This window comes from Mustela nivalis, assembly GCF_964662115.1.
Source record: "Mustela nivalis genome assembly, chromosome: 6".
Classification (NCBI taxonomy): domain Eukaryota; kingdom Metazoa; phylum Chordata; class Mammalia; order Carnivora; family Mustelidae; genus Mustela; species Mustela nivalis.
In genome coordinates, this window is record NC_139025.1 from 72,641,713 (window position 1) to 72,666,078 (window position 24,366).

A 24,366-nucleotide genomic window follows, 5' to 3' on the forward strand; every position below is an offset into this window, starting at 1 on the left:
AGTGACCCCACCTTTAATTCTCTCCAGTCCTGGTCTTACTCTCCATGGAACACATAGGGAGAGGGAGAGGGACCAGGAGTGAGCTATCAGGGGGCCCAGGAGTCCAATCAAAGTCAACTTGGATGCAAGCTGAGCAGAGTGTGCTCTCCCTAAGCAGAGAAGGGAGGTCCTAATTCCAGGCAGGGCTCCTGGAGGTGCGCAGTGATGATGGGTCCAGACAGAGCCTCCTGGCCCTTCCCTCCAAGTGTGGGGTGCTGGCCATGGGGGGAACTGCTCCAATGGGAAGATGCCTTCTCTCACACTTCCATGCCTGCTTGATTAGGGTAACCAGGTGCCAGGAGAACAGGACCCTTGCCCCCGGGCTGGACTTGTCCTTTACTCTGTGAAGGGAACTGGAACTGGAGGCCCAAATGGCCAAAGGCCCGAGCAAGAGCAGGCTGGCTGTCTCCCAAAGGAGATGATTAGGAGCCAACACCCGAAGTGTGGTGTCAGGGACAGGGTTTTCTGTTTGGGGGCAGGATGGGCAAGCTCTCTGCCCCTTTGCTCTCACCGCAGCATCTGCAACCAGCCTTCAGGAATAAGTGAAGAGCAATGAGGGACTGACCCATGGGCCATTCCTAGGTGGGATGCGGCCTTTCTCTACTCTCCCAGCCCTCCCTACCTGCATCCTGAGGTCAGGCCCCAACTCTGGCTTGGTAAACTTGGAGGGAAACACAGGACATAGGGAAACAGGCCTGTCAGCAAGACCCCTGGTCTTATCTCTGGTCTCAAATACCTCATCATCCTGAAAGACAGAACCTATCAAAGAGAATGAAGAGGGGCAGGACTGTGGAAAGAAAGGAGAAGGGAGAGAAGGGGCGAGGTGACAGGAGAAGGAGGGTCTCCCTTCCTATTTTCCCCTGTATGTGTGTTCAGTCCTCCTTCCCCTGTTTGTGGGGAGGGAAAGACTACAGAGCATCCCAGGGAGTGAGCTGCAGGCAGTTTCTGAGCCTAAGACCATGATCAGGCAACACTCCTGGGCTGCAAGCTCCCCACCATACACACACATACCCACTGTTTCTCCTTCCTGGGGCTTCAGGATAGGGGTGTGACAATGCAGATGTGGGGAACTAATACGATGAGCTCTGCCCCCACTTCCTCTCCGTGTTGGACCATTTTTCCAAAATAAGTGACAAGGCCTGGCTTTCTCTCCCAAGAGGGGCTGCACTCCTTATCCAGGTGTTAACTCTTTCTCTTCCAATCTCTTCCCTGTCTCTGTACTCAGGAACTGCCACACATCCTCTAGCACACTCATGCACACATCTCAACTGGGCCCCTCACTTACAACAGGACACAGATCCACGTACGTCTCTGCACTTGGAGATGCACCCTCTTATGCCGGAGTCCATCACGTCCTTGAACCCTGGGCAAAAGCTTTCCTCCTGTTCTCCTCCAGAACTAGGCTGGCCCTGGGGGGGGGGGGGGGTCTCTGAGCTCTGCCTATCATTCCCAGAGCTCTGCACCTTCTCCCCAGAGACTGGAGAATGGACAGGGGGGTGAAGGGTTGTTGTTGAAGCCACCGATGAGATTCCTGGACCCTGACTCTCAAATGCTAGCTCTTCTGTAGGAAGCACTTTTCTGCTGCTCCTCCTCCCCCACCACAATTTCCTCCCTCAGCCTCCACTGCCTCCCGGCTTTCCTTCCTAAGACTCCCTGGCCTTTCCTTCCTCCTCCCTAATCATGCCCCAAAGGCCAGAACCTGGGGGTCTCTTAGTCAGGTCAGCTCCAGCCTGGAGGAATTCTAAGCAGGAAGTCCAGTGTTGGGGCCTAGGGCTCAGAGCTGGGCGGCAGGCTGAGAGGAGGAGAGAGGAAAGGGGGCTTTGAATCTCGCGCCTGGAAGCTCTGCAGGAGCGGGATGAGAGAAAGGTTCACCAACATTCCCTCCATTCAGTCCTGTCTCTTGGTTGACTGTGCTTCCCGCCCATCCCCCTTCAAGTTTGCCTGGGGAGAAGCTGGGCGGGGAAGGTGGCCCCCCTGGAAGTGGCAGCCAGCCTTGCCAAGTCAGGGCTTATAGGGGAGCTGGAGGAGGGGCAGGAAGGGCAGGAGAGGATGTGCTAGCCCAACAGTTCCCACTGGCACAGCCACCTCCCTCTTTTCTTCCTTCCCCAGAGGAAGTGACAGGAAGGAAAGGCTGGAAAGAAGGCAAAGGGAAGAAAGCAGGAAGGGGAAAAAGGGAAAGAAGTCTGGCCTCAGCAGTGACAGGGTCTGAAGACCAGAGCTCCGGGTAGGTGATGACCATGGCTCCAGGTCTTGGGGTGGGGGGGGGGGGTTGGCCACCCTCCAGGCCCTCAGGCTCCTCTGCCTACCGGACAGGGGTTTGGCCCAGCTCCTCCCCCGCTCCCCACTCCCAGATGCCTGAAGGGCCTAGGGCAGAAAGACAGGGCAAGAAAGAGGACCTGGGAGGACAGAACTGTGTTGAAAGAGCAGAACTCTGGAGCGAAGGCCCGGAAGGCGGGGTCCCACCCTCATCTCTGCCACTTACTGTGTGACCCCAGCAAGTCACATAACCCTTTGAAGCTGTTTCCTCTTCCGCAAAGTGAGGATAATTTTTACCTCAGAGTTATCATGAGAAGGGCATTCAGAATGAATAGTGATTGTTGTCCTTAGAGTCCCTCCAGGGCAGGGGGAGAAGCCATACGGTCTGTGCTGCCCTGCCCCCCCCAATCTGGGTGCTCTGGGCCACTCGCCCCACCTTACTCCACCCCCAGTTACTCCCTCACCAAGGTGACACAGTGACAAATACTTTGAAGCTGAGATACAGAAATGGGAGGCAAAGAGAGCAGGGATCAGGTGGGGAAAGGCGGCAAACAAGTTGGTGAGAAAGAGGGTCTGGCACCTAGCCCTGCGTCTGGCGTGCAGCAGGCACACAGAGATTATTCGTGGAGAACTTGGGGGTGGAAAGGAGGCTGGACCAATCCACTGGGCATCCAGAGGAACATGTTGGACAGAGCCACCCACAGCGCTGTGAGACAGAAAGGGAAGGATATCTAGAACAAATGGAGCTGGGGACCCCTGTGGGCTGGAGCCAGATGCTGTGAGTCTCCCCTCCCGACCCCCACCCCCATGCCTATCCTCCCACCCACTCCCTTGGCCAAGGTCCCCTCAAGTCCTGCTGCTTCTCACAGCATCTCAGTCTCTGCGGCCAGCCTGGAGTCTCTGTGCAGGGTGGCAGGCTCAGCCTGGTCCTGGTGGACCTCCTCCTCCTCCTCCTCCTTCTCTGGCTCCGGAAGCTTCTGCAGTTCCCAGTACAGCACACAGGCATCGCTGCGCGACACATACTCCCATCCGCTTTCCCGCACATGGAAAAGGTCTACAGAGCCCCCTGAGTAGGCATCGCGGTGGGTGGCGTGGGTCACGGCGCGGCGAGCCAGGGCATAGGCTTCCTGGGGGCTCATGTCGTAGCGGTAGCCGCGGTCGAGCACGCCATAGGCGTAAGGAGATCCAGAGCCCACCGAGAAGATGTTCCCCTGCAGGCGGGTGCCGTCACTGTCCACATAGAAGAGGGCAGGGCCCGAGCGGTCCCAGCCACACAGCGCGGTGGCCACGCATAGATCCAACCCCCGGTAGCAGGACATCAGGGCCGACAGGAGTCTGGCGGACCCGGCCACGCTGGGCAGCCGCCCCTCCCTCAGGGCGCGCAGCCGCAGTTCCCGCCGCAACACGCGGTACCACGTGGCACAGTCGGCAGACGTGCCGGATGTGGTGCCCAGCAGGTGACGGTGCACCGGGAGGATCTTGCGCGAGGCCGGGCACTGCACGTAGCTGCCACAGGACGCCCGGGTGTCCGCAGCGGCGATGACTCCGTGCCGGAAGCGGAAGGCCAAGGTGGTGGTGCCGTGGGCCAGCCTGGGGCCATGCGTCCGCAGGAAGGTTTGAGGGTCACAACCTGGGGGCACGGCCCAGCCGCTGGCCTGAGGCAGGTGAGGCGACAGTCCCCAGGTGTCCGGGGCCTGCCACTTACACACATCCTGCAGAGCCATCCCTGGGGCTGAGTGATGGCTGGAAGGAGCAAGGCAGGGATTTGTGGGCTGGAGTTGGGGAGGGGAGGGACGCTGTGGAGACGCTGGGCTGTAGCCAGAAGGGTACAGAGGGGCAGGTGATCTATGGCTTCACTTCTCCCTACCCCCAAGTCAGGCTCTGGGACTGTCCTGAGCAGCGGTCTCCTGTTGCTCAGAGGATGGCTGAGGAGAGACAGGAGGAGGCCAGGGAAGTCTGCACTGATGGGAAGACGCCACTGGTGACACACCTGAGCGTCACCCAAGGAGTCTCCCATCTATCATCCTCCCAGCACCTGAAGTGGGGCGGGCAGTGGGTTGACTTCAGAGGAAAGGAGGCATGAGTGGAAGGAGCACTGCTGGGTCCCTCTTGTTTCTCCTGTGGGGAGCACTGGACATGCAAAGACAGATGAGGCTCTGTCACAGCCCCTGCAACAGCTCCCAGCTGTTGAGAGAGGGACACCTGGGTAACTCAGTCATCAGCTGAATGTCCAGCTCTTGATTTCGGTTCAGGTCATGATCTCAGGGTGATGAGATCAAACCCCATGTCAGGCTCTGCGCTTTGCATGGAGTCCCATTGGATTCTCTCTCCCTCTGCCTCCTCCCCCGGCTCATGCTCTCTAAATAAATAAATAAGTTTAGATAAATAAATAACATCTTAAAAAAGAAAGAAAAGGGGTGCCTGGGTGGCTCAATGGGTTAAGCCTCTGCCTTCGGCTCAGGTCATGATCTCAGGGTCCTGGGATCAAGCCCCACACGCATGGTCTCTCTGCTCAGTGGGGAGCCTGCTTCCTCCTCTCTCTCTCTGCCTGTGTCTCTGCCTACTTGTGATCTCGGTCAAATAAATAAATAAAATCTAAAAAAAAAAAAGAAGAAGAAGAAAAGAAGAAGAGTGTTGTGAACCCACCAAGTCAGGAGTCGTTTTTTGTTTTGTTTTTTTTTAAAGATTTTATTTCTTTGAGAGAGAGAAAAAGCACAAGTAGGGGGAGCAGCAGAGGTAGAGGGAGAAGCAGGCTCTCCGCTGAGCAGGGAGCTTGATACAGGACTCGATCTCAGGACCCTGATATCCTGACCTGAGCCAAAGGCAGACACTTAACAAACTGAGCCATCTAGGCACCCAAGGCAGGGGCCTTTGACATCAGGTTCCCTCTTCAGGGGTTTGAGACCAGGGAACTCTAATGCTCAGCTCACACTTTGACTTTCTAGTCAGGAGAAAAGGAAATGGACGGAGAGCAGGGCAAAAGAGAAAAGTGCAAGAGAGTCTTTATGAGGGGGAGGGGTGCTCAAATACCTTCTAGAAAGGCAGGGTACAGAGGGACCTGGGTGAGAGGAAACTAGAACGTGGAGTTCCCTTTCTCCTTTGTTTCGAAGGTGCATATGAACTTCCATCTGCATGAAGACCGCATTCCTGACAGTTTCTAGCGGTATAGCTTCTCTGTTGTGGGATACTTCTGAGAATGTAGCTGAAAGTATCTAATGGCCTTCCCTCTCCCGGTCCCCCTTCGCCCAATAGTTTACAATAGTGGGAAAGTTGTTTGTAGTTCCAAGGCAAAACAAACTGACCTTGTCCCCATTAGGCTGAGTCTAAGTCTTAGACCAACCAGGGGTGGGCAAGGGATAGGACTGCTGGCCCTTCAGAAAGACGAAGTAGACTGGGGCAGAGTGACAAGCCTTAACTACTTCCAGCACCATCTGGAGTATATTTTACTAAAGCCTGCAGCTCAAAGGGGTGCTGTGAAAATGGGCTTAGTCAAAGAAACAGACCCACACACAAGGGAAAGAGCCTGGAGCCCCCCCAGATACCATGATGGTGGGGCTATAGAGTCAGTACTAAAGGCAAGTGCAAACATGTCATGGGAGGACTGGAGAAACCAGGAGGTCACACTAAAGTCCAACCAGTCTTTCTCCTTTCTTTTGCACAAGACCACATGGGACTCTTACTGGAGAGGTAGGTATGTCTCCTGTTTTTAAAGACTAAGCCTTAGATGTTGTATATATGGATGGATTGTCACCTCCTTAAGTCAAGCCATTCTCAAGTCAGATATAGACAGTTGAATGGCCTTCTAATTTGCCACCCTCTATTCTCCCCTCTAATCTTACCCTTCACACTGACATGTTTTCCTAACATGTCTTCTCTACTAAGAAATCTTGAAGGACTACAAGATCAAACCCAAACCACCTTCTCCTCATCAGGCTGGCATTTAAGGCCCACGATGGTCCCATCCTGATCTATCCACCACAACCTCTTTCATACCGTTCCTAACACATCTCACACCTCCCCTTCATCTACTTTTTTCATCTATTTTTTTCAAGATTTTTTTTTTAACATTATTTATTTATTTATTTGAGAGAGAGAGGGAGAGAAAGAGTAAGTGAGCATGAGTTGGGAGGGCAGAGAGAGATGGAGAAACAGACTCTCCCCTGTACAGTGAGCCCTATTTGGTTCTTCCTCCCAGGACCTAGGGTCATGACCCAAGCTGAAAGCAGCTGTTCAACTGACTGAGCCACCCAGGTGCCCAAGATTTTTTTTTTAAAGATTTTATTTATTTATTTGACAGACAGAGATCATAAGTAGGCAGAGAGGCTGGCAGAGAGAGAGGAAGGCAAGCAGGCTCCCCACTGAGCAGAGAGCCCAATGTGGGGCTCGATCCCAGGACCCTGGGATCATGACCCAAGCTGAAGGCAGAGGGCTTAACCCACCGAGCCACCCAGGCACTCCAAGATGTTTTTTAAAAAATACATATTTTTAAAATTTATTTGTTTATTTTGACAGAGAGAGACACAGTGAGAGAGGGAACACAAGGAGGGGGAGTTGGAGAGGGAAAAGCAGGCTTCCTGCCCAGCAGGGAGACTGATACGGGGCTCGATCCCAGGACCCTGGGACCATATCCTGAGCCGAAGGCAGATGTTTAATGACTAAGCCTAAGGTTTTATTTTTAAGTAATCTCTACACCCACTGTGGGGTTCGGAATTAGCCCCAAGGACAAGAATCACATTCTGTTGACTGAACCAGCCAGGTGACCCTCTCCTTCATCTATCTGAATCCTATCCTTCAAAGCCTGGCTTGAGTATCTTCTGTTTTGAAAATCCTTCTCAGGTGTGGTCTGAGAGAGGTGAGGCTGTTGGTTTGAGGAGCAATGGGATCCCCACAGTATTTAGGGAAATGAATCTACACTTCCTTAGCATGCCTTCCTGGTCTCCCCACCTCACCCCAAGCTATATTGATCTCTCTCACCTCTGAACTACAACACTTATCATTTTTTTTCTCCCCCAAACCTTCTTTATTGAGATAACATTGACACATGACATTATGTAAGTTTAAGGTGTACAGTGTGATGATTTGATACAGGCACATATTGCAAAATGTTTACCACAATAAGGTTAATGAACACATCCCTCACTTTATATAATTAACCATTTTTGTGGTGGTGGTGAGAACATTTAAAGTCTGCTTTCTTGGGGCACCTGGTTGGCTCAGTCATTAAGTGTCTGCCTTTGGCTCAGGTCCTGATCCCAGGGTCCTGAGATCAAGGCCCACATCGGGCTTCCTGCTCCTCAGGAAGCTTCTCCCTCTCCACTCCCCCCGCTGTGTTCCCTCTCTCACTGTGTCTCTCTCTGTTAAATAAATAAAATCTTTAAAAATAAAATCAAATCTACTCTCTTAGCAACTTTCAACTACGGAATACAATTTAGCATCATTAACTATAATCCTAATGCTGTACATTAGATTCCCAGAACTTCTTAAACTGGAAATGTGTATTTACCCTTCGAACAATATCTCCCCGTTTCCCCTACTCCACAGCCCCTGGTAACTACCAATCCACTCTCTGTTCATATGGAGTTTGGCTTTGTTAGTTTCCACATATAAGTGAGAGCATACAGTATTTGTCTTTCTCTGCCTGACATGTATCTCTCTATATAGATACAGATAGAGATAGTGACAGGTGATATACATATATCTCTATCTATCTATCTAAGAACTAATACAAAGTAAGTTGAGAATAGATTATGGAACGCCTTGAATGCCATACCGAGGAGCTGAGTCTTAGAGAACATTTTTAAGCAGGCAAGAGGTAAGATTAAGAGGGCGTTTTAGGAAAATTAATCTGGTACTGTGCAAAATGAATTAAAGAGTACAATTTGGGCCCAGAAAATCAGAAGAATATTTCAGTAATTCAGTAGTGAGGAAATAAGAAGCCAAAAGGTGGTATCAGTTGCAATGAAACAACAACAACAACAACAACAACCAAAAAACACATGAGAAGCATTGTAGAGGAAGAATCAACAGGACTTGGCAACTTATGGAATGTGATGGAAAGGAAGGGGAGTTGTCAAAGATGGCCAGGGCTTCAGGCCTCTGCGGCTGGAAGAACATTGTTACCATTCTCTCCTGTATTCACTTGGCAAGCATTTACTAAGCATAGAGTGGACGCAGAGATGAACAGTAGAGAAATACCTGTCTTTAGAAACTCGCAGTCAAGTACACTTACAACCAATCACTTTAAAATGTGAAAGTGTCTTAAGAGAGGTACAAATGCTATTAGTGGCAGTGTGAACAAACCACAGGGGAGAGTCAGGAAGAGGACAAGCTGTATCGCAGTTGGGACGGCAAAATAATACCTGCTCTATAAACGGAGGCACTCCGAATTTTCCACACCATCCAAGTGTGAGACGCAGAAAAAGATCTTCTGCTTCATTACATTCTGATGGTTGGGCTTGGAAAGGGTTGCCAAATTTCAGCATTAAAAATACAACATATGCAGAGTCAGAGTCTGCTGGGGAAGAGGAGGGGCTGGGTTGGGCATCAGAAGAAAGGGGAATTTAGATATTGATGGATGTTGCTGCTGGAATCCAACAAGGAAGGCCAGACACTGACTTCATAGAGCCATAAAGCAGGAGGCAGCATTTCATACATTTGCCCACTTCCTTGTTTGTTATGGGTCCCCAAAGGGTTGAAAAATGAAGGTGGGTGGAGAGATGGAGAGACAATGATAAATACCACATTCCTGTATTAATAAAGAGCTTGTCTTAGCAAGCCTAAGTTAGAGAACCTCTTGGTACATTTTTACTGATTGTCAGCCTTCCTCCAGACTCTGAGATGGTAAATGACTATTGACTCAGTTATTCGGAGCTGAATTGAGAATCTAGTTTGTGGATTAACTGGGTCCCATACGTTTCCTTTTTTATTCTTCTGCCTTTTAGGCAATACATTACTTAGAATTTCCACCACAGGGTGGGAGTAAAGAGAATATTAAATCTTAAAAACTGGTTATGTTACAGAAGTTGGGTAGTGTGGCGATTAATGCTATCAAACAACAAGAGGTATAGCACTTTTATTTTGTTGCAATTTTTACCACAAACTACTGGGGTTAACTAACTTCACAGGAAAATGCCTCAGAATACATCATTATTTTACCCAGTGTTACCGGGTGCCCTTAAACAAAATGGCAACTTCAGTTGCGTTAACAGGATGCTAAAGCCGCCCAGATGTAAAGTATTGCTTAGACACCTGGCAGGACGGGGACGACTTAGTATTAAAGGTTCTGAAAGGATTTCAACTAGTCACGCCCTTCTCAAAGATGGCCGGCCTCACTTCCTCTACGCAACAAGGGCGTTTCTGATCGCTTCCTATGGATTGGAGGTGAATTTAATCCGGTATTGCTTGCCTGACGAAAGTAAAGATGACAACAACATCCTTTTAAAATTTAGAGGAATTTAAGGCATTTATTTTTATCCCCTCGGTGAAAACAGTCCCTGGCATCGGGTTCTTGTTTTTTGGAGGCGTGGTTGCCAGTAGTTAAAATGGCTTCTCCCTGGGATAGCTTGAATAGGAAGTGAAGCTGTGACGGCGAGGCGTTGCCCGGCTGCTCTTTAGTAGGCCTTCTGGCAGCGAGTTTCTTGTGCCCTTACTAGACATGGCGCTGGCCAGCGTGTTGGAGAGGCCGCTACCGGTGAACGGGCTCGGGTATTTTGGACTCGGGGGTCGTGCGGATCTGCTGGACCTGGGTCCAGGGAGTCCCAGCGATGGGCTGACCCTGGCCGCGCCCAACTGGGGTGTCGCGGAGGAGCCAAGAATCGAAATGCTTCATGGAACCACCACCCTGGCCTTCAAGGTGCGGACCCAACCGCCGCGCCGCGCTGAGACCCGCGCGTCCGCGCCCTTGCCGGCCTTCCCGGCCTTCCGGCCGGACCGGAGCCCGCGGGGGCCGCGGGGGCCGCGACCACGGAGCCTAGTGGGAGCCTCGGGCCTATCCTCCCGACCCCGGTGGTTTCGCTGTTTCATTGACCTGAGAGGCTTCGGTTCTCGCTCTAGCCGTAGGACCGTGGGGCTGAGGTTAAGGGGGAGAAGAAACCCGAGGCCGCTTGGGTTGATTCCTAGGCAACCCTATGACTCCGGTTCAGGAAAGGGAAGGCCTCAAAGCAATGAATATTGGTAGAGGAAAGGATGTTTAACCATTAACTAAAGGTTTTTAAAAACTGGGTCCCCATTAGGCAGGGGTAACTGAAAAGCGATGAGGGAAAGAATTGTGGGAGGGAACACTGTAGCGGGAGCTAGACAACTGGAATTCTTGATCCAGCTTTACAATAACCAGGTGTACGATCTTGGGCAAGTCATTGGATCTCTTGAACTCGTTTCCTGATCTATAAAATGAAATTGAAGTTAATACTGGTTATACCATGTCGTGGGATCTTGTGAAGCTTAGTTGATACCAATATGTGGAAAGCATTTTGTGAAGTGTGAAAGGATAGAGAAAGATATTCTGGTTTTCTACTGATGCAAAAAGAAATGTGAAGGAGATGTTTCTGTGGTCTGATGTGGTCTGCTTTGTGTTTTCCTCTGATCTTAACAGTTTCAACATGGAGTCATTGTTGCAGCGGACTCTCGGGCCACAGCTGGTGCCTATATAGCCTCCCAGACAGTAAAGAAGGTGATAGAGATCAATCCCTACCTGCTGGGCACCATGGCTGGGGGCGCAGCGGATTGCAGCTTCTGGGAGCGGCTGTTGGCTCGGCAATGTCGAATATATGAGCTTCGAAACAAGGAACGCATCTCAGTAGCAGCTGCCTCCAAGCTGCTTGCCAACATGGTGTATCAGTATAAAGGCATGGGGCTGTCCATGGGCACCATGATCTGTGGCTGGGATAAGAGAGGCCCTGGTGAGTTAAGCTGCAAGCACTTGGTTCTTGGGCTGGCACTACAGAGAGGAGGGGTTGGATGAACAGGTGAATGAAAGGGCTTTGAGTAGGCGCTGGGGATGTGTTGATTAGGTTCTCCACCCTTTCTTCTCTTTGTTCAAGGAAGGCACTACTGTGTAGGAGAGGGCATGGAGTTAGACTAGCTGTGTCATTGACTACCCCATGTGACCTTACTTTGGTTGCTCATTTTCCCAGTCAGTTTCATCATCTGTTTTGTTGGTTAAAGGAGGTAATACATGTAAAGCATGTCTGGCACATAATGTTTCTCCTTCTCTCTCCCATTAAATGGTAAGACCTACAAAGAGTGTATTTGAGAATTAAATTGGATAATAGACATAAAAACTCCAGTCAGTGCTTTCTAATAAAAATATGATGTGAACCACACATGTAATTTAAAATTGTCTTATGGAGGGGCACCTGGCTGGCTCCATCAGTGGAGTATGTAATTTATCTCAGGGTGGTGAGTTAAAGTTCCACGTTGGGTGTAGAGTTTACTTAAAATAATAATAACTTTTTTAAAGATTTTATTTATTTGAGAGAGCGAGTGAGCTTGAGCAGGGAAGGAGTAGGAGAGGGAGAAGCAGACTCCCCGCTGAGGAGTGAGCCAGGTGCAGGGCTCAGATCCCCGCACTCCAGGATCATGACCTGAGCCAGAGGCAGATGCTCGACTGAGCCACCCAGGTGCCCCAATAACAATTTTTTAGAATTGTCTAATGGATATATTTAAGAAGTAAAAAGATGGGGACATTGTAATGATTCGTTTAATCCAGAACACCTAAAGTAATATCATTTGGCATGTGCATTAGCCCCATTTCAAGTGCTCAATGCCACATGTTGCTAGTGGCCATTGTCCTGGACAGTGAAACTCTAATAGGAAGTTAGTCATTTCTCTTCTTTTTTCCTTTAGGGAGTCTTTGGCCTAGAAGGGGCCTTTAGGGCTGATCCTTTCCTTGCTTAATAAAATCATCCTAGGTCCTATTCTGTCATCTCTTAAAATAAATTCCTTAGCCTTTTTCTGTTTTTAGTATATAGAAACCTTGCCAGGAAGTTCAGCCTTGCATCTGATGTCAGTTCCTTTTCAACCAGTTTTTTTTGTTTTTATTTTTTTTAAGTTTTCATTTAAGTATCCATTTAAATAATCTCTATACCCAGCGTGGGGCTCAAACTCACCACCCTGAGATCGAGAGTCGCATGCACACTCCACACAGACTGAGCCTGCCCGGCACCTCAGCTTTTTGACCAGTTTCGGATGTCTCTTTATCAAGCTGGAATACAGCTAGTTACTTTCTGTATAATTTTCCCCCTCCATGCTTGAGTAGTTTATTCTTCCCTTTTGTTTATGCTTCATTCATTCACCTGTTTACTGAGTGCCTAGTTTTTTTCTGTCGAACAACTGCAGGATACCCAGCACTTTTCCACTTGGTTTAGAAGCTCTCAGTTCACTGTTCAGTGGAGGGTGAATAAGAAGATTAAAAAAGGGGATGTAAGAGAGGAGCATGGCTTGTTACTTTGGAAATTGAGATGCTTTTTTGGGAAAAGTGTGAAAGAACAGCTCCATACATTTTTTGTGTGGCCCAGGGAAGCATTTTGGAACTGTTGCTTCGTACCCTTAGCTACTGGGTCTGTTCCAGGGGACGGAAGCAGTGTTTGAGAGTACAGATGCTGGCTAGCAATGAGAACCTGAGAAGCTAGAGCATAACCTAAATCATGCCTTCACAAGAACCCTTCCCTACAGCATGTCTCATCTAGGATGAGTCAGTCCGTTGCCTCAAAAAGCAGATGACTGAAAAATGATTACAGATTACTTAACACGAGGCTAAATTAGATGAATGCCATTGTAAGGAGAACCGGTATGCTGCTGAGGGAGTTTTGAGGAAAAGGATTATTTCTGATGGGAGGACACAGGATGGCTTCATTGATAAGTGACAGTCGAATAGGATGTGCAAGTGAGAGAAGGGAAGCATGGTGGAAAAGGGGGGTGGATGAAGCATGCGGTTTGGGAGGAGTAACTGAAAGCCCAGTTTGTTTGTTTGTTTTAAATATTTATTTATTTGAGAGAGAGAAGGAATGTGCACACAAGCAGGGGGTGGCAGGCAGAGGGAGAGGGTAAAGCAGGCTCCCTGCTGAGCACAGAGCCTGATGCAGGGTTTGATCCAGAAACCCTGGGATCATGACCTGGACTGAAGGCGGACGTTTAACCGACTGAGCCACCCAGGCACCCCCAAAAGCCCAGTTTAATCAGAACTAAGGTTGTGTGAAGAGGAGTGATCCATAGAGCTGGAGAGCTAAACAGGAATCATGTAGTGAGCCCACTAGGCAAGGTAGTGGCCCTGGGACTGAGGAGGGACTAGTTTGGGGTAGACATTGGAATCCTTGAACCTGAAGACTGGTGAGCATTTGGTTTTCAACTGGGTTGCATTAGAATCACCTAGAGAACTTTCTTTTTTTTTTTTTTTTTTTTTTTAAGATTTTATTTATTTATCAGAGAGAGAGAAGGGGAGAGAGCGAGCACAGGCAGACAGAATGGCAGGCAGAGGCAGAGGGAGAAGCAGGCTCCCTGCTGAGCAAGGAGCCCGATGTGGGACTCGATCCCAGGACGTTGGGATCATGACCTGAGCTGAAGGCAGCTGCTTAACCAACTGAGCCACCCAGGCGTCCCTCACCTAGAGAACTTAAAACACAAGTCCCATACTTGTTCTCCACCCCAGACCAACTGGAAAAGAATACCTGTTGTAAGTCCTGGGCATCTTTTTAAAAAGCTTCTTAGATGATTCTGATACACAGTGAGAGATTGGAACCACTGGAACAGAAAAATAACGATCCTATTGGCAGGCAGAACTTGAGAACATGGGAGGCAGTGTGGGCTGGTGGAGCAGTAGAGAGAGATGAGTTTGGTTGGTAATGGAGAACCACTGAAAATATTTGAGGATAGGAAGTCTGAATCTGAACTTGGTGACAAAGGCATCCTGTTGGAAGATCAGCAGGTAGTTGGAATTGATAAACATTTTATTAAAATCTTTGTCTAAATTTTCATCTGTAGTAAATACTAGCTAACTTCTTCATAAAGTGCCAAATAGTAAATAATGTAGGACTGCAAGCCATATGGTCTTTGTTTCAACTACCTAACTCTCCTGCTTTAGCATAAAAGCAGTCATAGACAATATGTACACAAATGGGTATGGCCGTGTCCCCATAAAACTTTGTTTACAGAAACGGGCAGTTGGCCTGGCCAACCCCTGATCTATACCAGCATCGTCCAATGGAAATAAAGTGTGAGCCATACATGTGATTTTAAATTTTATAGTAGCCACATTTTCTAAATTAAAGATAAAGAGAAATTAATTTTAATGATATATTGTATTTTGGAGTGCCTAGGTGATGCAGTCAGTTAGGTGTCCCACTCTTGGTTTCAGCTGTGATCTCAGGGTCGCACTCAGCCTGGAGTTGGCTTCGGATTCTCTCTCCCTCTCCCTCTGACCCTCCACCTTGTGTGCACACGCACTCTCTCTCAAACAAATCTTTTTTTTTTTAAGATTTTATTTATTGGGGTGCCTGGGTGGCTCATGGGTTAAAGCCTCTGCCTTCGGCTCAGGTCATGGTCCTGGAGTCCTTGGATTGAGCCCTGCATCGGGCTCTCTGCTCAGCGGGGAGCCTGCTTCCCCCTCTCTCTCTCTGCCTGCCTCTCTGCCTGCTTGTGATCTGTCAAATAAATAAAATCTTAAAAAAAAAAAAAAGATTTTATCTATTTATTTGACGGAAAGAGGGACCAAGCAGGGGGAGTGGCAGAGGGAGAAGCAGGCTTCCCACAGAGCAGGGAGCCCTATGTGGGCCTTGATCCCAGGACCCTGGGATCATGACTGAGCCAAAGGCAGATGCTTAACGACTGAGTCACCCAGGTGCCCCTAAAATAAATAAATCTTAATAGTATATATTTTATTTTATAGATCCAAAATGTTAGCACTTCAGCATGTAGTGCCAGCTTCATTTCACATGCTCAGTGGTCACACACGGCTAGTGGCTCCCATATTGGACAGTGCAGGTCTTTGCAATATAATTTGGAACTCTAGGCTCTCTCCTACTGTGCGGTATATGTCTTGTTCCCCAGATAGTCTAAACTTTGAGGACTAGGGTTGTTTTTTTTTCTTTGTAAGTGTTTTGTTTTGTTTTTTGTTGTTGTTTAAGTTTTTATTTGTTTATTTGACAGAGACACACAGCAAGAGGGGGAACACACAGGCAAGGGGAGAGGGAGAGGGAGAAGCAGGCTTCCCAGTGATCAAGGAGCCAGATGTGGAGCTCAATCCCAGGACCTTGGGATCGTGACCTGAGCTGAAGGCAGATGCTTAATGACTGAGCCACTCAGGCGCCCTGTTTTCTTTTTTAAATGATTTTATTTATTTGAGAGAGATCACCCCTAGCACCCAAGGGCTAGAATTGTTTTAAACATTATCTCCACAGTGCTGACATTCTGTGCTTGAAACCTAAGTCATGGGGCTCCTGGGTGGCTCAGTCGGTTGCATTAGCCCTGTATCAGGCTCCTTGCTCCTCAAGAAGCCTGTTTCTCCCTCTGTGTCTCCTGCTCTCCCTGCTTGTGCTTGTGGGGTCTCTCTCTCTCTCTCAAATAAATAAAAGTAAAACCTTAAAAAAAAGAAAACCGGGGCACCTGGGTGGCTCAGTGGGTTAAAGCCTCTGCTTTCGGCTCAGGTCATGATCCCAGGGTCTGGGGATCAAGCCCCGCATCGGTGCTCTGCTCAGCGGGGAGCCTGCTTCCTCCTCTCTCTGCCTGCCTCTCTTCCTACTTGTGATCTCCGTCTCTCAAATAAATAAACAAAATCTTAAAAAAAAAAAAAAAGAAAGAAAGAAAAGAAAACCTAAGTCATTTGGATTATACTTGTTTTTTGGTTATGCAGTGAGGATAGTAAAGCAGTAATAATGTGAGGTAGAATCCAGGAATCTTAATATTTAATTTTATTCCTTCAGCTATTATTTTTAATAGATTTTATTTATTTATTTGACAGAGCACAAGCAAGGGGAGTAGCAGGCAGAGGGAGAGGGAGAAGACAGCTCCCCATTGAGCAGGGATCCCAATGCAGGGCTCAGTCCCAGGACCCTGGAATCATGACCTGAGCTGAAGGCAGGTGCTTAACTGACTGAGCCACCCAGGCGCCCCCAGCTATTATTTTTTTTCAAGTAATTTTGTAGAAATATATTTGCTTTCTTTATTTTTTTTTAAGATTTTATTTACTTACTTGACAGAGACACAGCGAGAGAGGGAACACAAGCAGAGGGAGTGGGAGAGGGAGGCTTCCTGCCGAGCAGGGAGCCTGATGCGGGGCTGGATCCCAGGGCCTTGGGATCATGACCTGAGCCAAAGGCAGACGCTTAAAGGCTGAGCCACGCAGGCACCCCCAAAGTATTATTTTCTTGTATATCTGTTGGTCTCCCCTGGATTTCAAGAGGGATAGAGAACTTTTCTTGGAGAATGAATTAGATGTCAAAAGAGATGGTCATTTTTTTCCTGCTAACCTCACCTCTCTTTCCAGGCCTCTACTATGTGGACAGTGAAGGAAACCGGATCTCGGGGGCCACCTTCTCTGTAGGTTCTGGCTCTGTGTATGCTTATGGGGTCATGGATCGGGGTTACTCCTATGACCTAGAGGTGGAACAGGCCTATGATCTGGCCCGTCGAGCCATCTACCAAGCCACCTACAGAGATGCCTACTCGGGAGGCGCAGTCAACCTCTACCATGTCCGGGAGGATGGCTGGATCCGAGTCTCCAGTGACAGTGTGGCTGATCTACATGACAAATATAGTGGCTCTACCGCCTGAAGGAGGGTGGATGTGGCTGCTTGCATTTCTTGGGGGAAACTGTTGCTGGCAATGTGGGTACAGCTCCCCATCCTCTAGTGGAGGGGTCCTCAATTGTACTGATAATTTTTTTAAGCTCTGGTGGCATTGACCTCTATGTGTTACTAGTTGTTAATGACCTGCTGCTGAGGTGATTATTTGTTTTACTTTCTTGGATGTTAACATTACACTACTCGACCTCAGCCTGTGTTGTGTCTTTTGTCCACGCTGTCCCTCCTCCAAGCACTTTTCAGCCAAAATAGCCAGGACGGTGGGAGGGCACCGACTGTAATTACAGGAAACAGTGGTGTGAAAACATTGTCTAGTGAATACATTAGCATCCCTACTCATGAAGCTAATAACAAAGGAGATGGAGAGAGAGGCAGGGAGGAGGGAGAGACTTCCCGATTCTGTTTGCAAAGAGATGAAAAGTTGATGAGGTGGAAAGATGCACAGGGCTGTGTGAGGAAGAGCTGCACAGGGAAAGGCTCTCATCCTGCTGTGGGGGAGGGGAAGCCAGTGCTACCCGCAGAGCAGAAAGGTGAAGAGGGTGAATCTTGAATCTTAAACCAACTGGGAAGGGAAGGTTTGTTTGGACCTTGAGAAAAGAGGACAAAGAGGTGAGTGTGAAAGTGGTAGTGACCACAAGCTTGGTGATCCTTGTCCTTTTGGCCATCCCGTGTACACAGGTGGGGGACAGATCGGTTGATGGTGGGCTTACAGTCTCCTGAACAGGAAGCGGCTCAAAACTGTCACTGGCACATGTGGGTGGGGAGGAGACCCTGCTGAGAGCAGAGCAATGGCTGATTTATCACACCCCGCACTGAGGGGGTTCCCAAGCTAATGGTGGCAGCAGATGGTAAGGCCTTCTGTTTAAGAGAAGCCATAAGCATAGGGGAGGTTGATGGGAGAAACCTTTGAAAAAACGGGAGAGGAGGGTATGAACAGTACCGCTTTGTTTTTGGTGAGTAAGAAGGGAGAAGGTGGCTGGTGAGGGTGACAGCCCAGCCTCATATCTTGAGAAATCGAGGGGTAAGGGCTCCTCTCGCCTGTGGTGCGGATACTTTCCCTTCCCCCTCAGCCTTGTGCAGTCGCGTATTGATTGATGAGGGCTGTCCGCCAGGAACTGATCGAGGCTTGTTAATTGCATTTGTCAAATGCAGGGAAATTGGGAATTAGTGAGATCCGAGCAGGGAGTTTGGAAAACAAATGACTCTGGTGCCTGAGGAGATTCATTTTGCTGAAAAGTGCCTCTGGAGCCCCCGGAGCCGGGGAGCCGCTAATGCTAGCTGGGAACTGGGCCCCCTCTACGTTAGAGGCAGCTGAGAGGTTAGCTGTGTGAGAGCCCCAAGTACAGACATCCTCTCCTTCAGGATGCTGGTTGGTAGACCTTTGTCACAAATCAGAGCCCTAGGGGCACCTGGCTGGCTCAGTGGGTGAAGCATGCGACTCTCCATCTTGGGATCATGTGTTTGAGCCCCACGTTGAGCATAAAGTTTACTTAAAGTCAGAACCTTGGGTTGCTGGGGGGAGGGGGTTTGGGAGAAGGGGGTGGGATTATGGACATTGGGAGGGTATGTGCTTTGGTGAGTGCTGTGAAGTCTGTAAACCTGGTGATTCACAGACCTGTACCCCTGGGGATAAAAATATATGTTTATAAAAAATAAAAAATTAAAAAAAAACACAATATTGTATACCTGAAACTAATATAATACTGTCTGTTAATTACACTGGAATTAAAATTAAAAAATAGAAGTGCAAAAAAAAAAAGTCAGAACCTTAAAAAAAAAAAAAGAACTCTTAGGAGAAATTCTAACACCTGAGAGAAATCAAATCAGGTTGAAATAAGAGTTGGGGGGGGTCAAGAGCCTCTACCCCTGAGCCCCCTCCCCCTTGGGGCCCCAGCCCACAGTGCCACCTCCCTGCCTCCACACCTTTATATATATACATGCTCCCTGGTACTTCTTGGAACCCGAAGGAACACAATTTGACAGTTACTGCCCTGGGACATAACCTTGAGGGTGGAAAGAGAGTTGAAGAGTGGAATTCTTGTCCGTGAATGAGCCTAGGACTCCCTGGCCTGTGAAAGAAAATTAAGTCTGGAGATAAGAGATGGTCTTGAAGCAGTGCTCCCCTAGCCCAGTTTCTGTCTCAACGGCCTGCTTTGGCAGTGGTCTGGCTGTGTAATGTAAGCACCCATTCTGCACTGGCTGAGGCCTTATGTTCAGGCAAGAAAATGCACAGCCATCCGTCCCATGTTCTGTTCTGCACGTGCCCATTTCTCTTCCTTCCTGGATCTTGGATAAAAGGAAGAATGAATGGAAGAGATGGAATTGTGGTAGGTGTTCTGGAGAGAAAGTAGAGCAGGGGTAGAAGAAACTGCAAGCGTCTAGGCCCAGTCATGTCCAGCCTGGGCAGTCGTGGCTTCTTGCTGCTGCATGCTGGCAGGGAACTGGCTTGGCAGGGATGTTGTATGTCTCCACTGCGTGGGGATGATGGATGCCTCACAGCGCTGGAGAGATTCTGTCGAGTGGAGTGGACCAGTTCGGGGACTCCCATCAGATTCATTTCCCAGTGCAGTCCTCTTGACAAAGGATGATGGAAAAGAAATTGCCTTAAATAGCTGGAAGATTAATTTCTCTCAGCAGTTCCCAGGCGTCCATGGGACAGGGCTCTTTAAGTGATGTCTGACAATTTCTCCTCCTTCTACAGATAGCTCGGTGACACCAAAATCTGACTCCTCAGGGTAGGTAATGGGACTAATCTGATTAAAGAGAGCAAACACTCCTCCAGGTCTGGGTCTCGTGCTTTCTCTAGCTAGCAGGGAATGCATGGGCTTGAAGGCAGATGAGAGGGCTTTGTGGGGGTGGGTAGAATGTTCAGGAGGGAGAGGGAAAAGATAGGCGAGGACAAGGGGGAGGGGGAGGAAGGGCACAGTGAAAGGAAATCAGGGACCAGAGCATAATAGTTACTGAGTGTTCCCTCTTTAGGCAAAACCAGAAGGTCAATGTCTCTTGAAATCCTCCTCAGCTCGCAAATGAGAAAACTGTCAAAGCCGTTTGGGAGTGGAAGGTTACATCCTTTGAGGGAAAATAAAACAACTGATTTATTCTGGTCCATGGATTCCATGTGGTCTGTTAGGGGAGAGGAGTAAGAAGTGGGATGAAAAGGGAGTAAGGTTAAGAAAAAAAAAATGTGGAGGGGACAGGTGGAGGGGAGCAGTTCCCTTGTGTCAGATGGTGTGGAGGATGATTGGGTGAGTGAAGGATTTACATGAGCGTATCTAATCTGGTGAGTACAGTTAGGGGTTTTGATATTGTTGCTTGTGTGTGTTTTGCTAGAAGAGCCCCTCCTACCAGGGCCAGAGCAGGAGAGGAGGTCCTCTGAAACTGACCCTCAGCAGTGACCTCAGGATATGATTAAGTGCTTTATGATTAAAATATGCATATATTGCAAACAAGCAACTCTGCCATTTTTTAAATGTTTGTTTCTTGTTTGTTTTCAAAATCCTGGTTTCCCTTCAGGAAGCCAGAATCACATCAGGAAAGCTTTAATTAGAGCAGGCAAGGGGAGAGAGCACACACAGCAACAGAACTACCGCAATAAGCAGCTGCCTGTTGCCCCCTCCCTCCTGACCCTGGCAGGCCCTCCTTCCCCGCCCTCTCCCTCCAGTCCCGGCACAGTCCACATTCCTGCGGTGCTCCCCAGGCCTAGCCTCTGAGCCAAGTTCTGGCTTCCAGGGGCTATGCCGCACTGAAGCATTTCAATAAAAACCATTTCTAAAATGTCCTGTTCGCAGTTGTTAGTGGGTCAGGCAGAAGAAATTCTACCCACGTCAGCTTCTTGGGTTTATTTAACCCAACTTTTTTCTCCCTGAAGCTTTTGCCTCTGAGTGAGGTGCCAAACCTAACTTGGGACTTAACCCTTGATAATCCAGACTCTGTGGTCCTCAGCCACGAATATCCTCCCTAGTTTATTTGAGGGGAAATAAGAGTATGGGTTCTGGGGCGCCTGGGTGGCTCAGTGGGTTAAAGCCTCTGCCTTCGGCTCAGGTCATGATCCCAGGGTCCTGGGATCGAGCCCCACGTCAGGCTCTCTGCTCGGCAGGGAGCCTGCTGCTTCCTCCTCTCTCTCTCTGCCTGCCTCTCTGCCTACTTGTGATCTCTGTCTGTCAAATAAATAAATAAAATCTTTTGGAAAAGATTGCCTCCCTTTCCAGCCCCCACCCCATCTGCTCAGGCTGCCTGCCCCTTTTCTCTATGCTCCCTCAGCTCAATTCTGTTTTCTCTCTGCTCTCTCACTTTGTAAAAAAAATTCCCTTTTCTTGCCTCCCCAGAATTTAAATAAAAACCAATCAATCAATAAACCAAGTGCTGCGGTGGACTTTAATGTAAAGAGAAAAGGTTATCACTAGCTGCGGGGTACCCAAAGCGCTCATACTGCAGAGGGAAACCCAGATGGAACGAGAGAGAACGGGAGCTAGAGAGAAGCAGACACATGAGAGAAGCAGGAAGGCAAGTCCCCTGCAGCAAGTGTGAGAGTGAGCGCAGTGGCCAGCCTGGCAGGAAGGATGGCAGGAGACAGCTATGGGCAGAGCAGCACCGTGGGGAGCGGGGGAGGGAGGGAAAGGAGACTCCAAAGGACAGTGATGGAGAGAGAGTGGGCAGAGAAACAGGGAGGAAGGAAGCGGCTAGAAGCTAATGCACAATGAAACATGTCCCCCTGGAGACAGATAATTTCTCCAGCCATACATAATGACCACGTGCCCCTCTGTGTGTTGCTCTGTACTGTCACAGTCGCTTATGTTCCTCGAGAATCTCTCCATGTCTGCCCTGCTTCTGCGAGGTTGGGAAGAAGATTTGAGCCCTCAGAAGCACCTTCTCAACCCAGCCAGGCCAAAGACAGGAAAGAACTCTGTTTCACAAGAGGAACTGGGTCACAGATTCAGTCCCTTTTACCTTTTTTCTTTTAGGTTCCTGAAGAGAACCTCTCTTGCCCCTTTCCATAACCCCTGGCCACACCCATCACACAAGCATAACTCATCCCATTTGTTTTTCTCTAATGCCCACAGGTCAGAGCCAAGGCTGTTCAAATGGAGAGAGAAAGGACACAAACTCCCAGAAAGACCAGAATAGCGGGTGCTCCCAAGGAGGGGATGTGTGCAGACCAGAAGGGACCAAAGTCAAGGGGCTATTTTTGCAACTACTGCAGCTCTTTTCCCAGCTTAGCCTCACTGCCACCGTTGTCCCAAGGACATCATATGTCGGAAGCTTCCCCATGCATACAGAGTTTCACACCATACATAGGCTCTCCTGGCATGGTCGCTCATCTGCAGCGGGGATGTGGAGGGAAGCCAGTGAGTGCCAGGGTTCTGTGGGGGGGCTCATAATCAGCCTGTGTCTCTTGAGTCCTGAGGCTGTACCCCCAGCTTAATCTCTGGAAAAGAGAGCAGTGGAGCATTTTAACCCAGAACAACAGATGAAGCATAGTCCCACAGGAGCCCCCGAAGAAGCAAAATGTACAGAAGGGTGGCTCAGCCTTGAGTCAATAGAGCCTCAGTGTGGTCCGTAGGTAGGGATAGCAGAGTTCCCTCAACTCATCTAAACAGTCTAAGGCACGTGGCATATTGGAGAGCGTCTCTGTTAGGGTCTCTGGTTACTTTGTGATCTATCTTCCTTTTCAGTCAAACATTTACTATACTGTACTTTTTGTTTGTTCCCCTATGTCTAGCACAGTGCAGGCTACTCAGTAGAGATAAGATAATACATGTATTTTAATGAGTAAATGAATGACTAGATTTCACTCTGTGTCCTTATGTCAATGATGCTTTCTTACCCTTCTCAGAACTGTGACTCCCTATAATTGTTGAATTTCAAGATGCTGTTTGCTGCTTTTGTTTGTTTTTAAAAGATTTTATTTATATGTTTGTCAGAGAGGGAGAGAGCACTTGCAGGGGGAGAGGCAGGCAGAGGGAGAAGCAGGCTCCCCACTAAGCAAGGAGCCTGATGCGGGACTCGATCCCATATGACTTGAGCCAAAAGCAGACGCACAGACACTTAACTGAATGAACCGTCCAGGCATCCCTGCTCATTTGTTGTTGTTGTTGTTGTTTGCTGTTTGCTGTTCTTAAACATACTTTGAAACATATACTAATTTTTTTAAAAGATTTTTAAATTTTATTTGACAGAGAGAGAGATCACAAGTAGGCAGAGAGGCAGGCAGAGAGAGAGGGGTTAGCAGGGTCCCTGCTGAGCAGACATCCCAATGTGGGGCTGGATCCCAGGACCCTGAGATCATGACCTGAGCCGAAGGCAGAGACTTAACCCCCTGAGCCACCCAGATGCCCCCATATATTAATTTTTTTAAAAGATCTTATTTACTTGAGAGAGGGGGGGGAGGGGCAGAAGATGAGGGAGAGAGAGAATCTCAAAGTAGACCCCAGGCTGAGCTCAGAACTGACTTGGAGCCCCATGGACTCCATCTCATGACTCATGAGATCATAACCTGAGCCAAAACCAAGAGTCCAATGCCTAACCGACTAAGCCACCCAGATACCCCTAATTTTTTTTTTTTAATTAAGACAAAATTACTTGCATTGAGGAGTTTTTAAAAAATGTTATGCCACCCCCTCCTTATAAATGCAGACAACTAGGTGTCATAAAAAGCAGTTTTTATTCTATTTTTAAGTAATCCCTACACCCCACATGGGGCTTGAACTTACAACCCCTAGGTCAAGAGGCGCATGCTCTGCTGACCAAGTCAACCAGGAGCCCCAGAAAAAGCAGGTTTAAGGAGCAGTCATGCCGTTCCCACTTTGCCCAGATTCTGCTCTGCGGTCCTGCTGTCTTTCCCTTCTAATGATAACATTAGTCTCATTGAGAATTGAGTTCCCAGAGGAGCTCTGTAGGGTATTTCTCTTAGCATCTCTCTTTTGTTTTGTTTTCTGTTAGATCAATGGGCAGAGGCTTAGTCAATACTCAAGTCTGGATATCAGGTGCATGAGTGAGTTGGTCTTTACAAGGGAAGGACTAATCAATGGTTCAGAACTGACTTGGAGCCCCATGGACTGAATGAACCACCATGTACCACCAGCCCTTGCACCTTAAAAACAAAAGCCACTTTTCTTTGGGTTTTGGTCTTTTTTACAATCTAGAATTGTTGCCACTTGTTCTTTTTCCACCTGTCTGTTTAAAAACATTCTTTGACTTTCTAGGTGGTCTTGATTTACATGCTCTTTTGATTTTCTGAAGCATTGTAACAAAGTCTAAAATAATTCAGGGAATGCCAGAG

The 24,366-nt window shown here is 48.6% G+C and overlaps 2 protein-coding genes and 1 long non-coding RNA gene across 3 annotated transcripts; 1 reads left to right on the forward strand and 2 right to left on the reverse strand.

The window, feature by feature from the left end:
• Positions 1 to 3,158: 3,158 nt before the first annotated feature.
• On the reverse strand, positions 3,159 to 4,019 carry PSMB11 (proteasome subunit beta 11; the record flags this gene model as incomplete). Its single annotated transcript, XM_082734423.1, has 1 exon — positions 3,159 to 4,019. One exon carries the CDS (start codon positions 4,017 to 4,019, stop codon positions 3,159 to 3,161), a length of 861 nt encoding a protein of 286 aa, XP_082590549.1.
• Positions 4,020 to 9,605: 5,586 nt separating this feature from the next.
• Positions 9,606 to 17,279, forward strand: PSMB5 (proteasome 20S subunit beta 5). Its single transcript, XM_082734695.1, has 3 exons — positions 9,606 to 10,147; positions 10,886 to 11,192; positions 16,772 to 17,279. The coding sequence occupies exons 1-3, from the start codon at positions 9,950 to 9,952 to the stop codon at positions 17,056 to 17,058; spliced, it is 792 nt and encodes a 263-aa protein (XP_082590821.1). The 5' UTR covers positions 9,606 to 9,949; the 3' UTR covers positions 17,059 to 17,279.
• On the reverse strand, positions 10,018 to 16,765 carry LOC309866768. The gene is made up of 2 exons (XR_014312793.1): positions 13,895 to 16,765; positions 10,018 to 13,659 (listed from the first exon to the last, which is right to left on the reverse strand). It is a non-coding gene; the product is annotated as an uncharacterized lncRNA (long non-coding RNA).
• Positions 17,280 to 24,366: the final 7,087 nt, after the last annotated feature.

Bases quoted from the DNA above. Each gene is read 5' to 3' on its own strand.
- PSMB5 (XM_082734695.1), top strand. From the start codon at position 9,950: ATGGCGCTGGCCAGCGTGTTGGAGAGGCCGCTACCGGTGAACGGGCTC. The intron at 10,148-10,885 runs GTGCGGACCCAA...TGATCTTAACAG, and splicing joins CCACCACCCTGGCCTTCAAG to TTTCAACATGGAGTCATTGT. The intron at 11,193-16,771 runs GTGAGTTAAGCT...CTCTCTTTCCAG, and splicing joins CTGGGATAAGAGAGGCCCTG to GCCTCTACTATGTGGACAGT.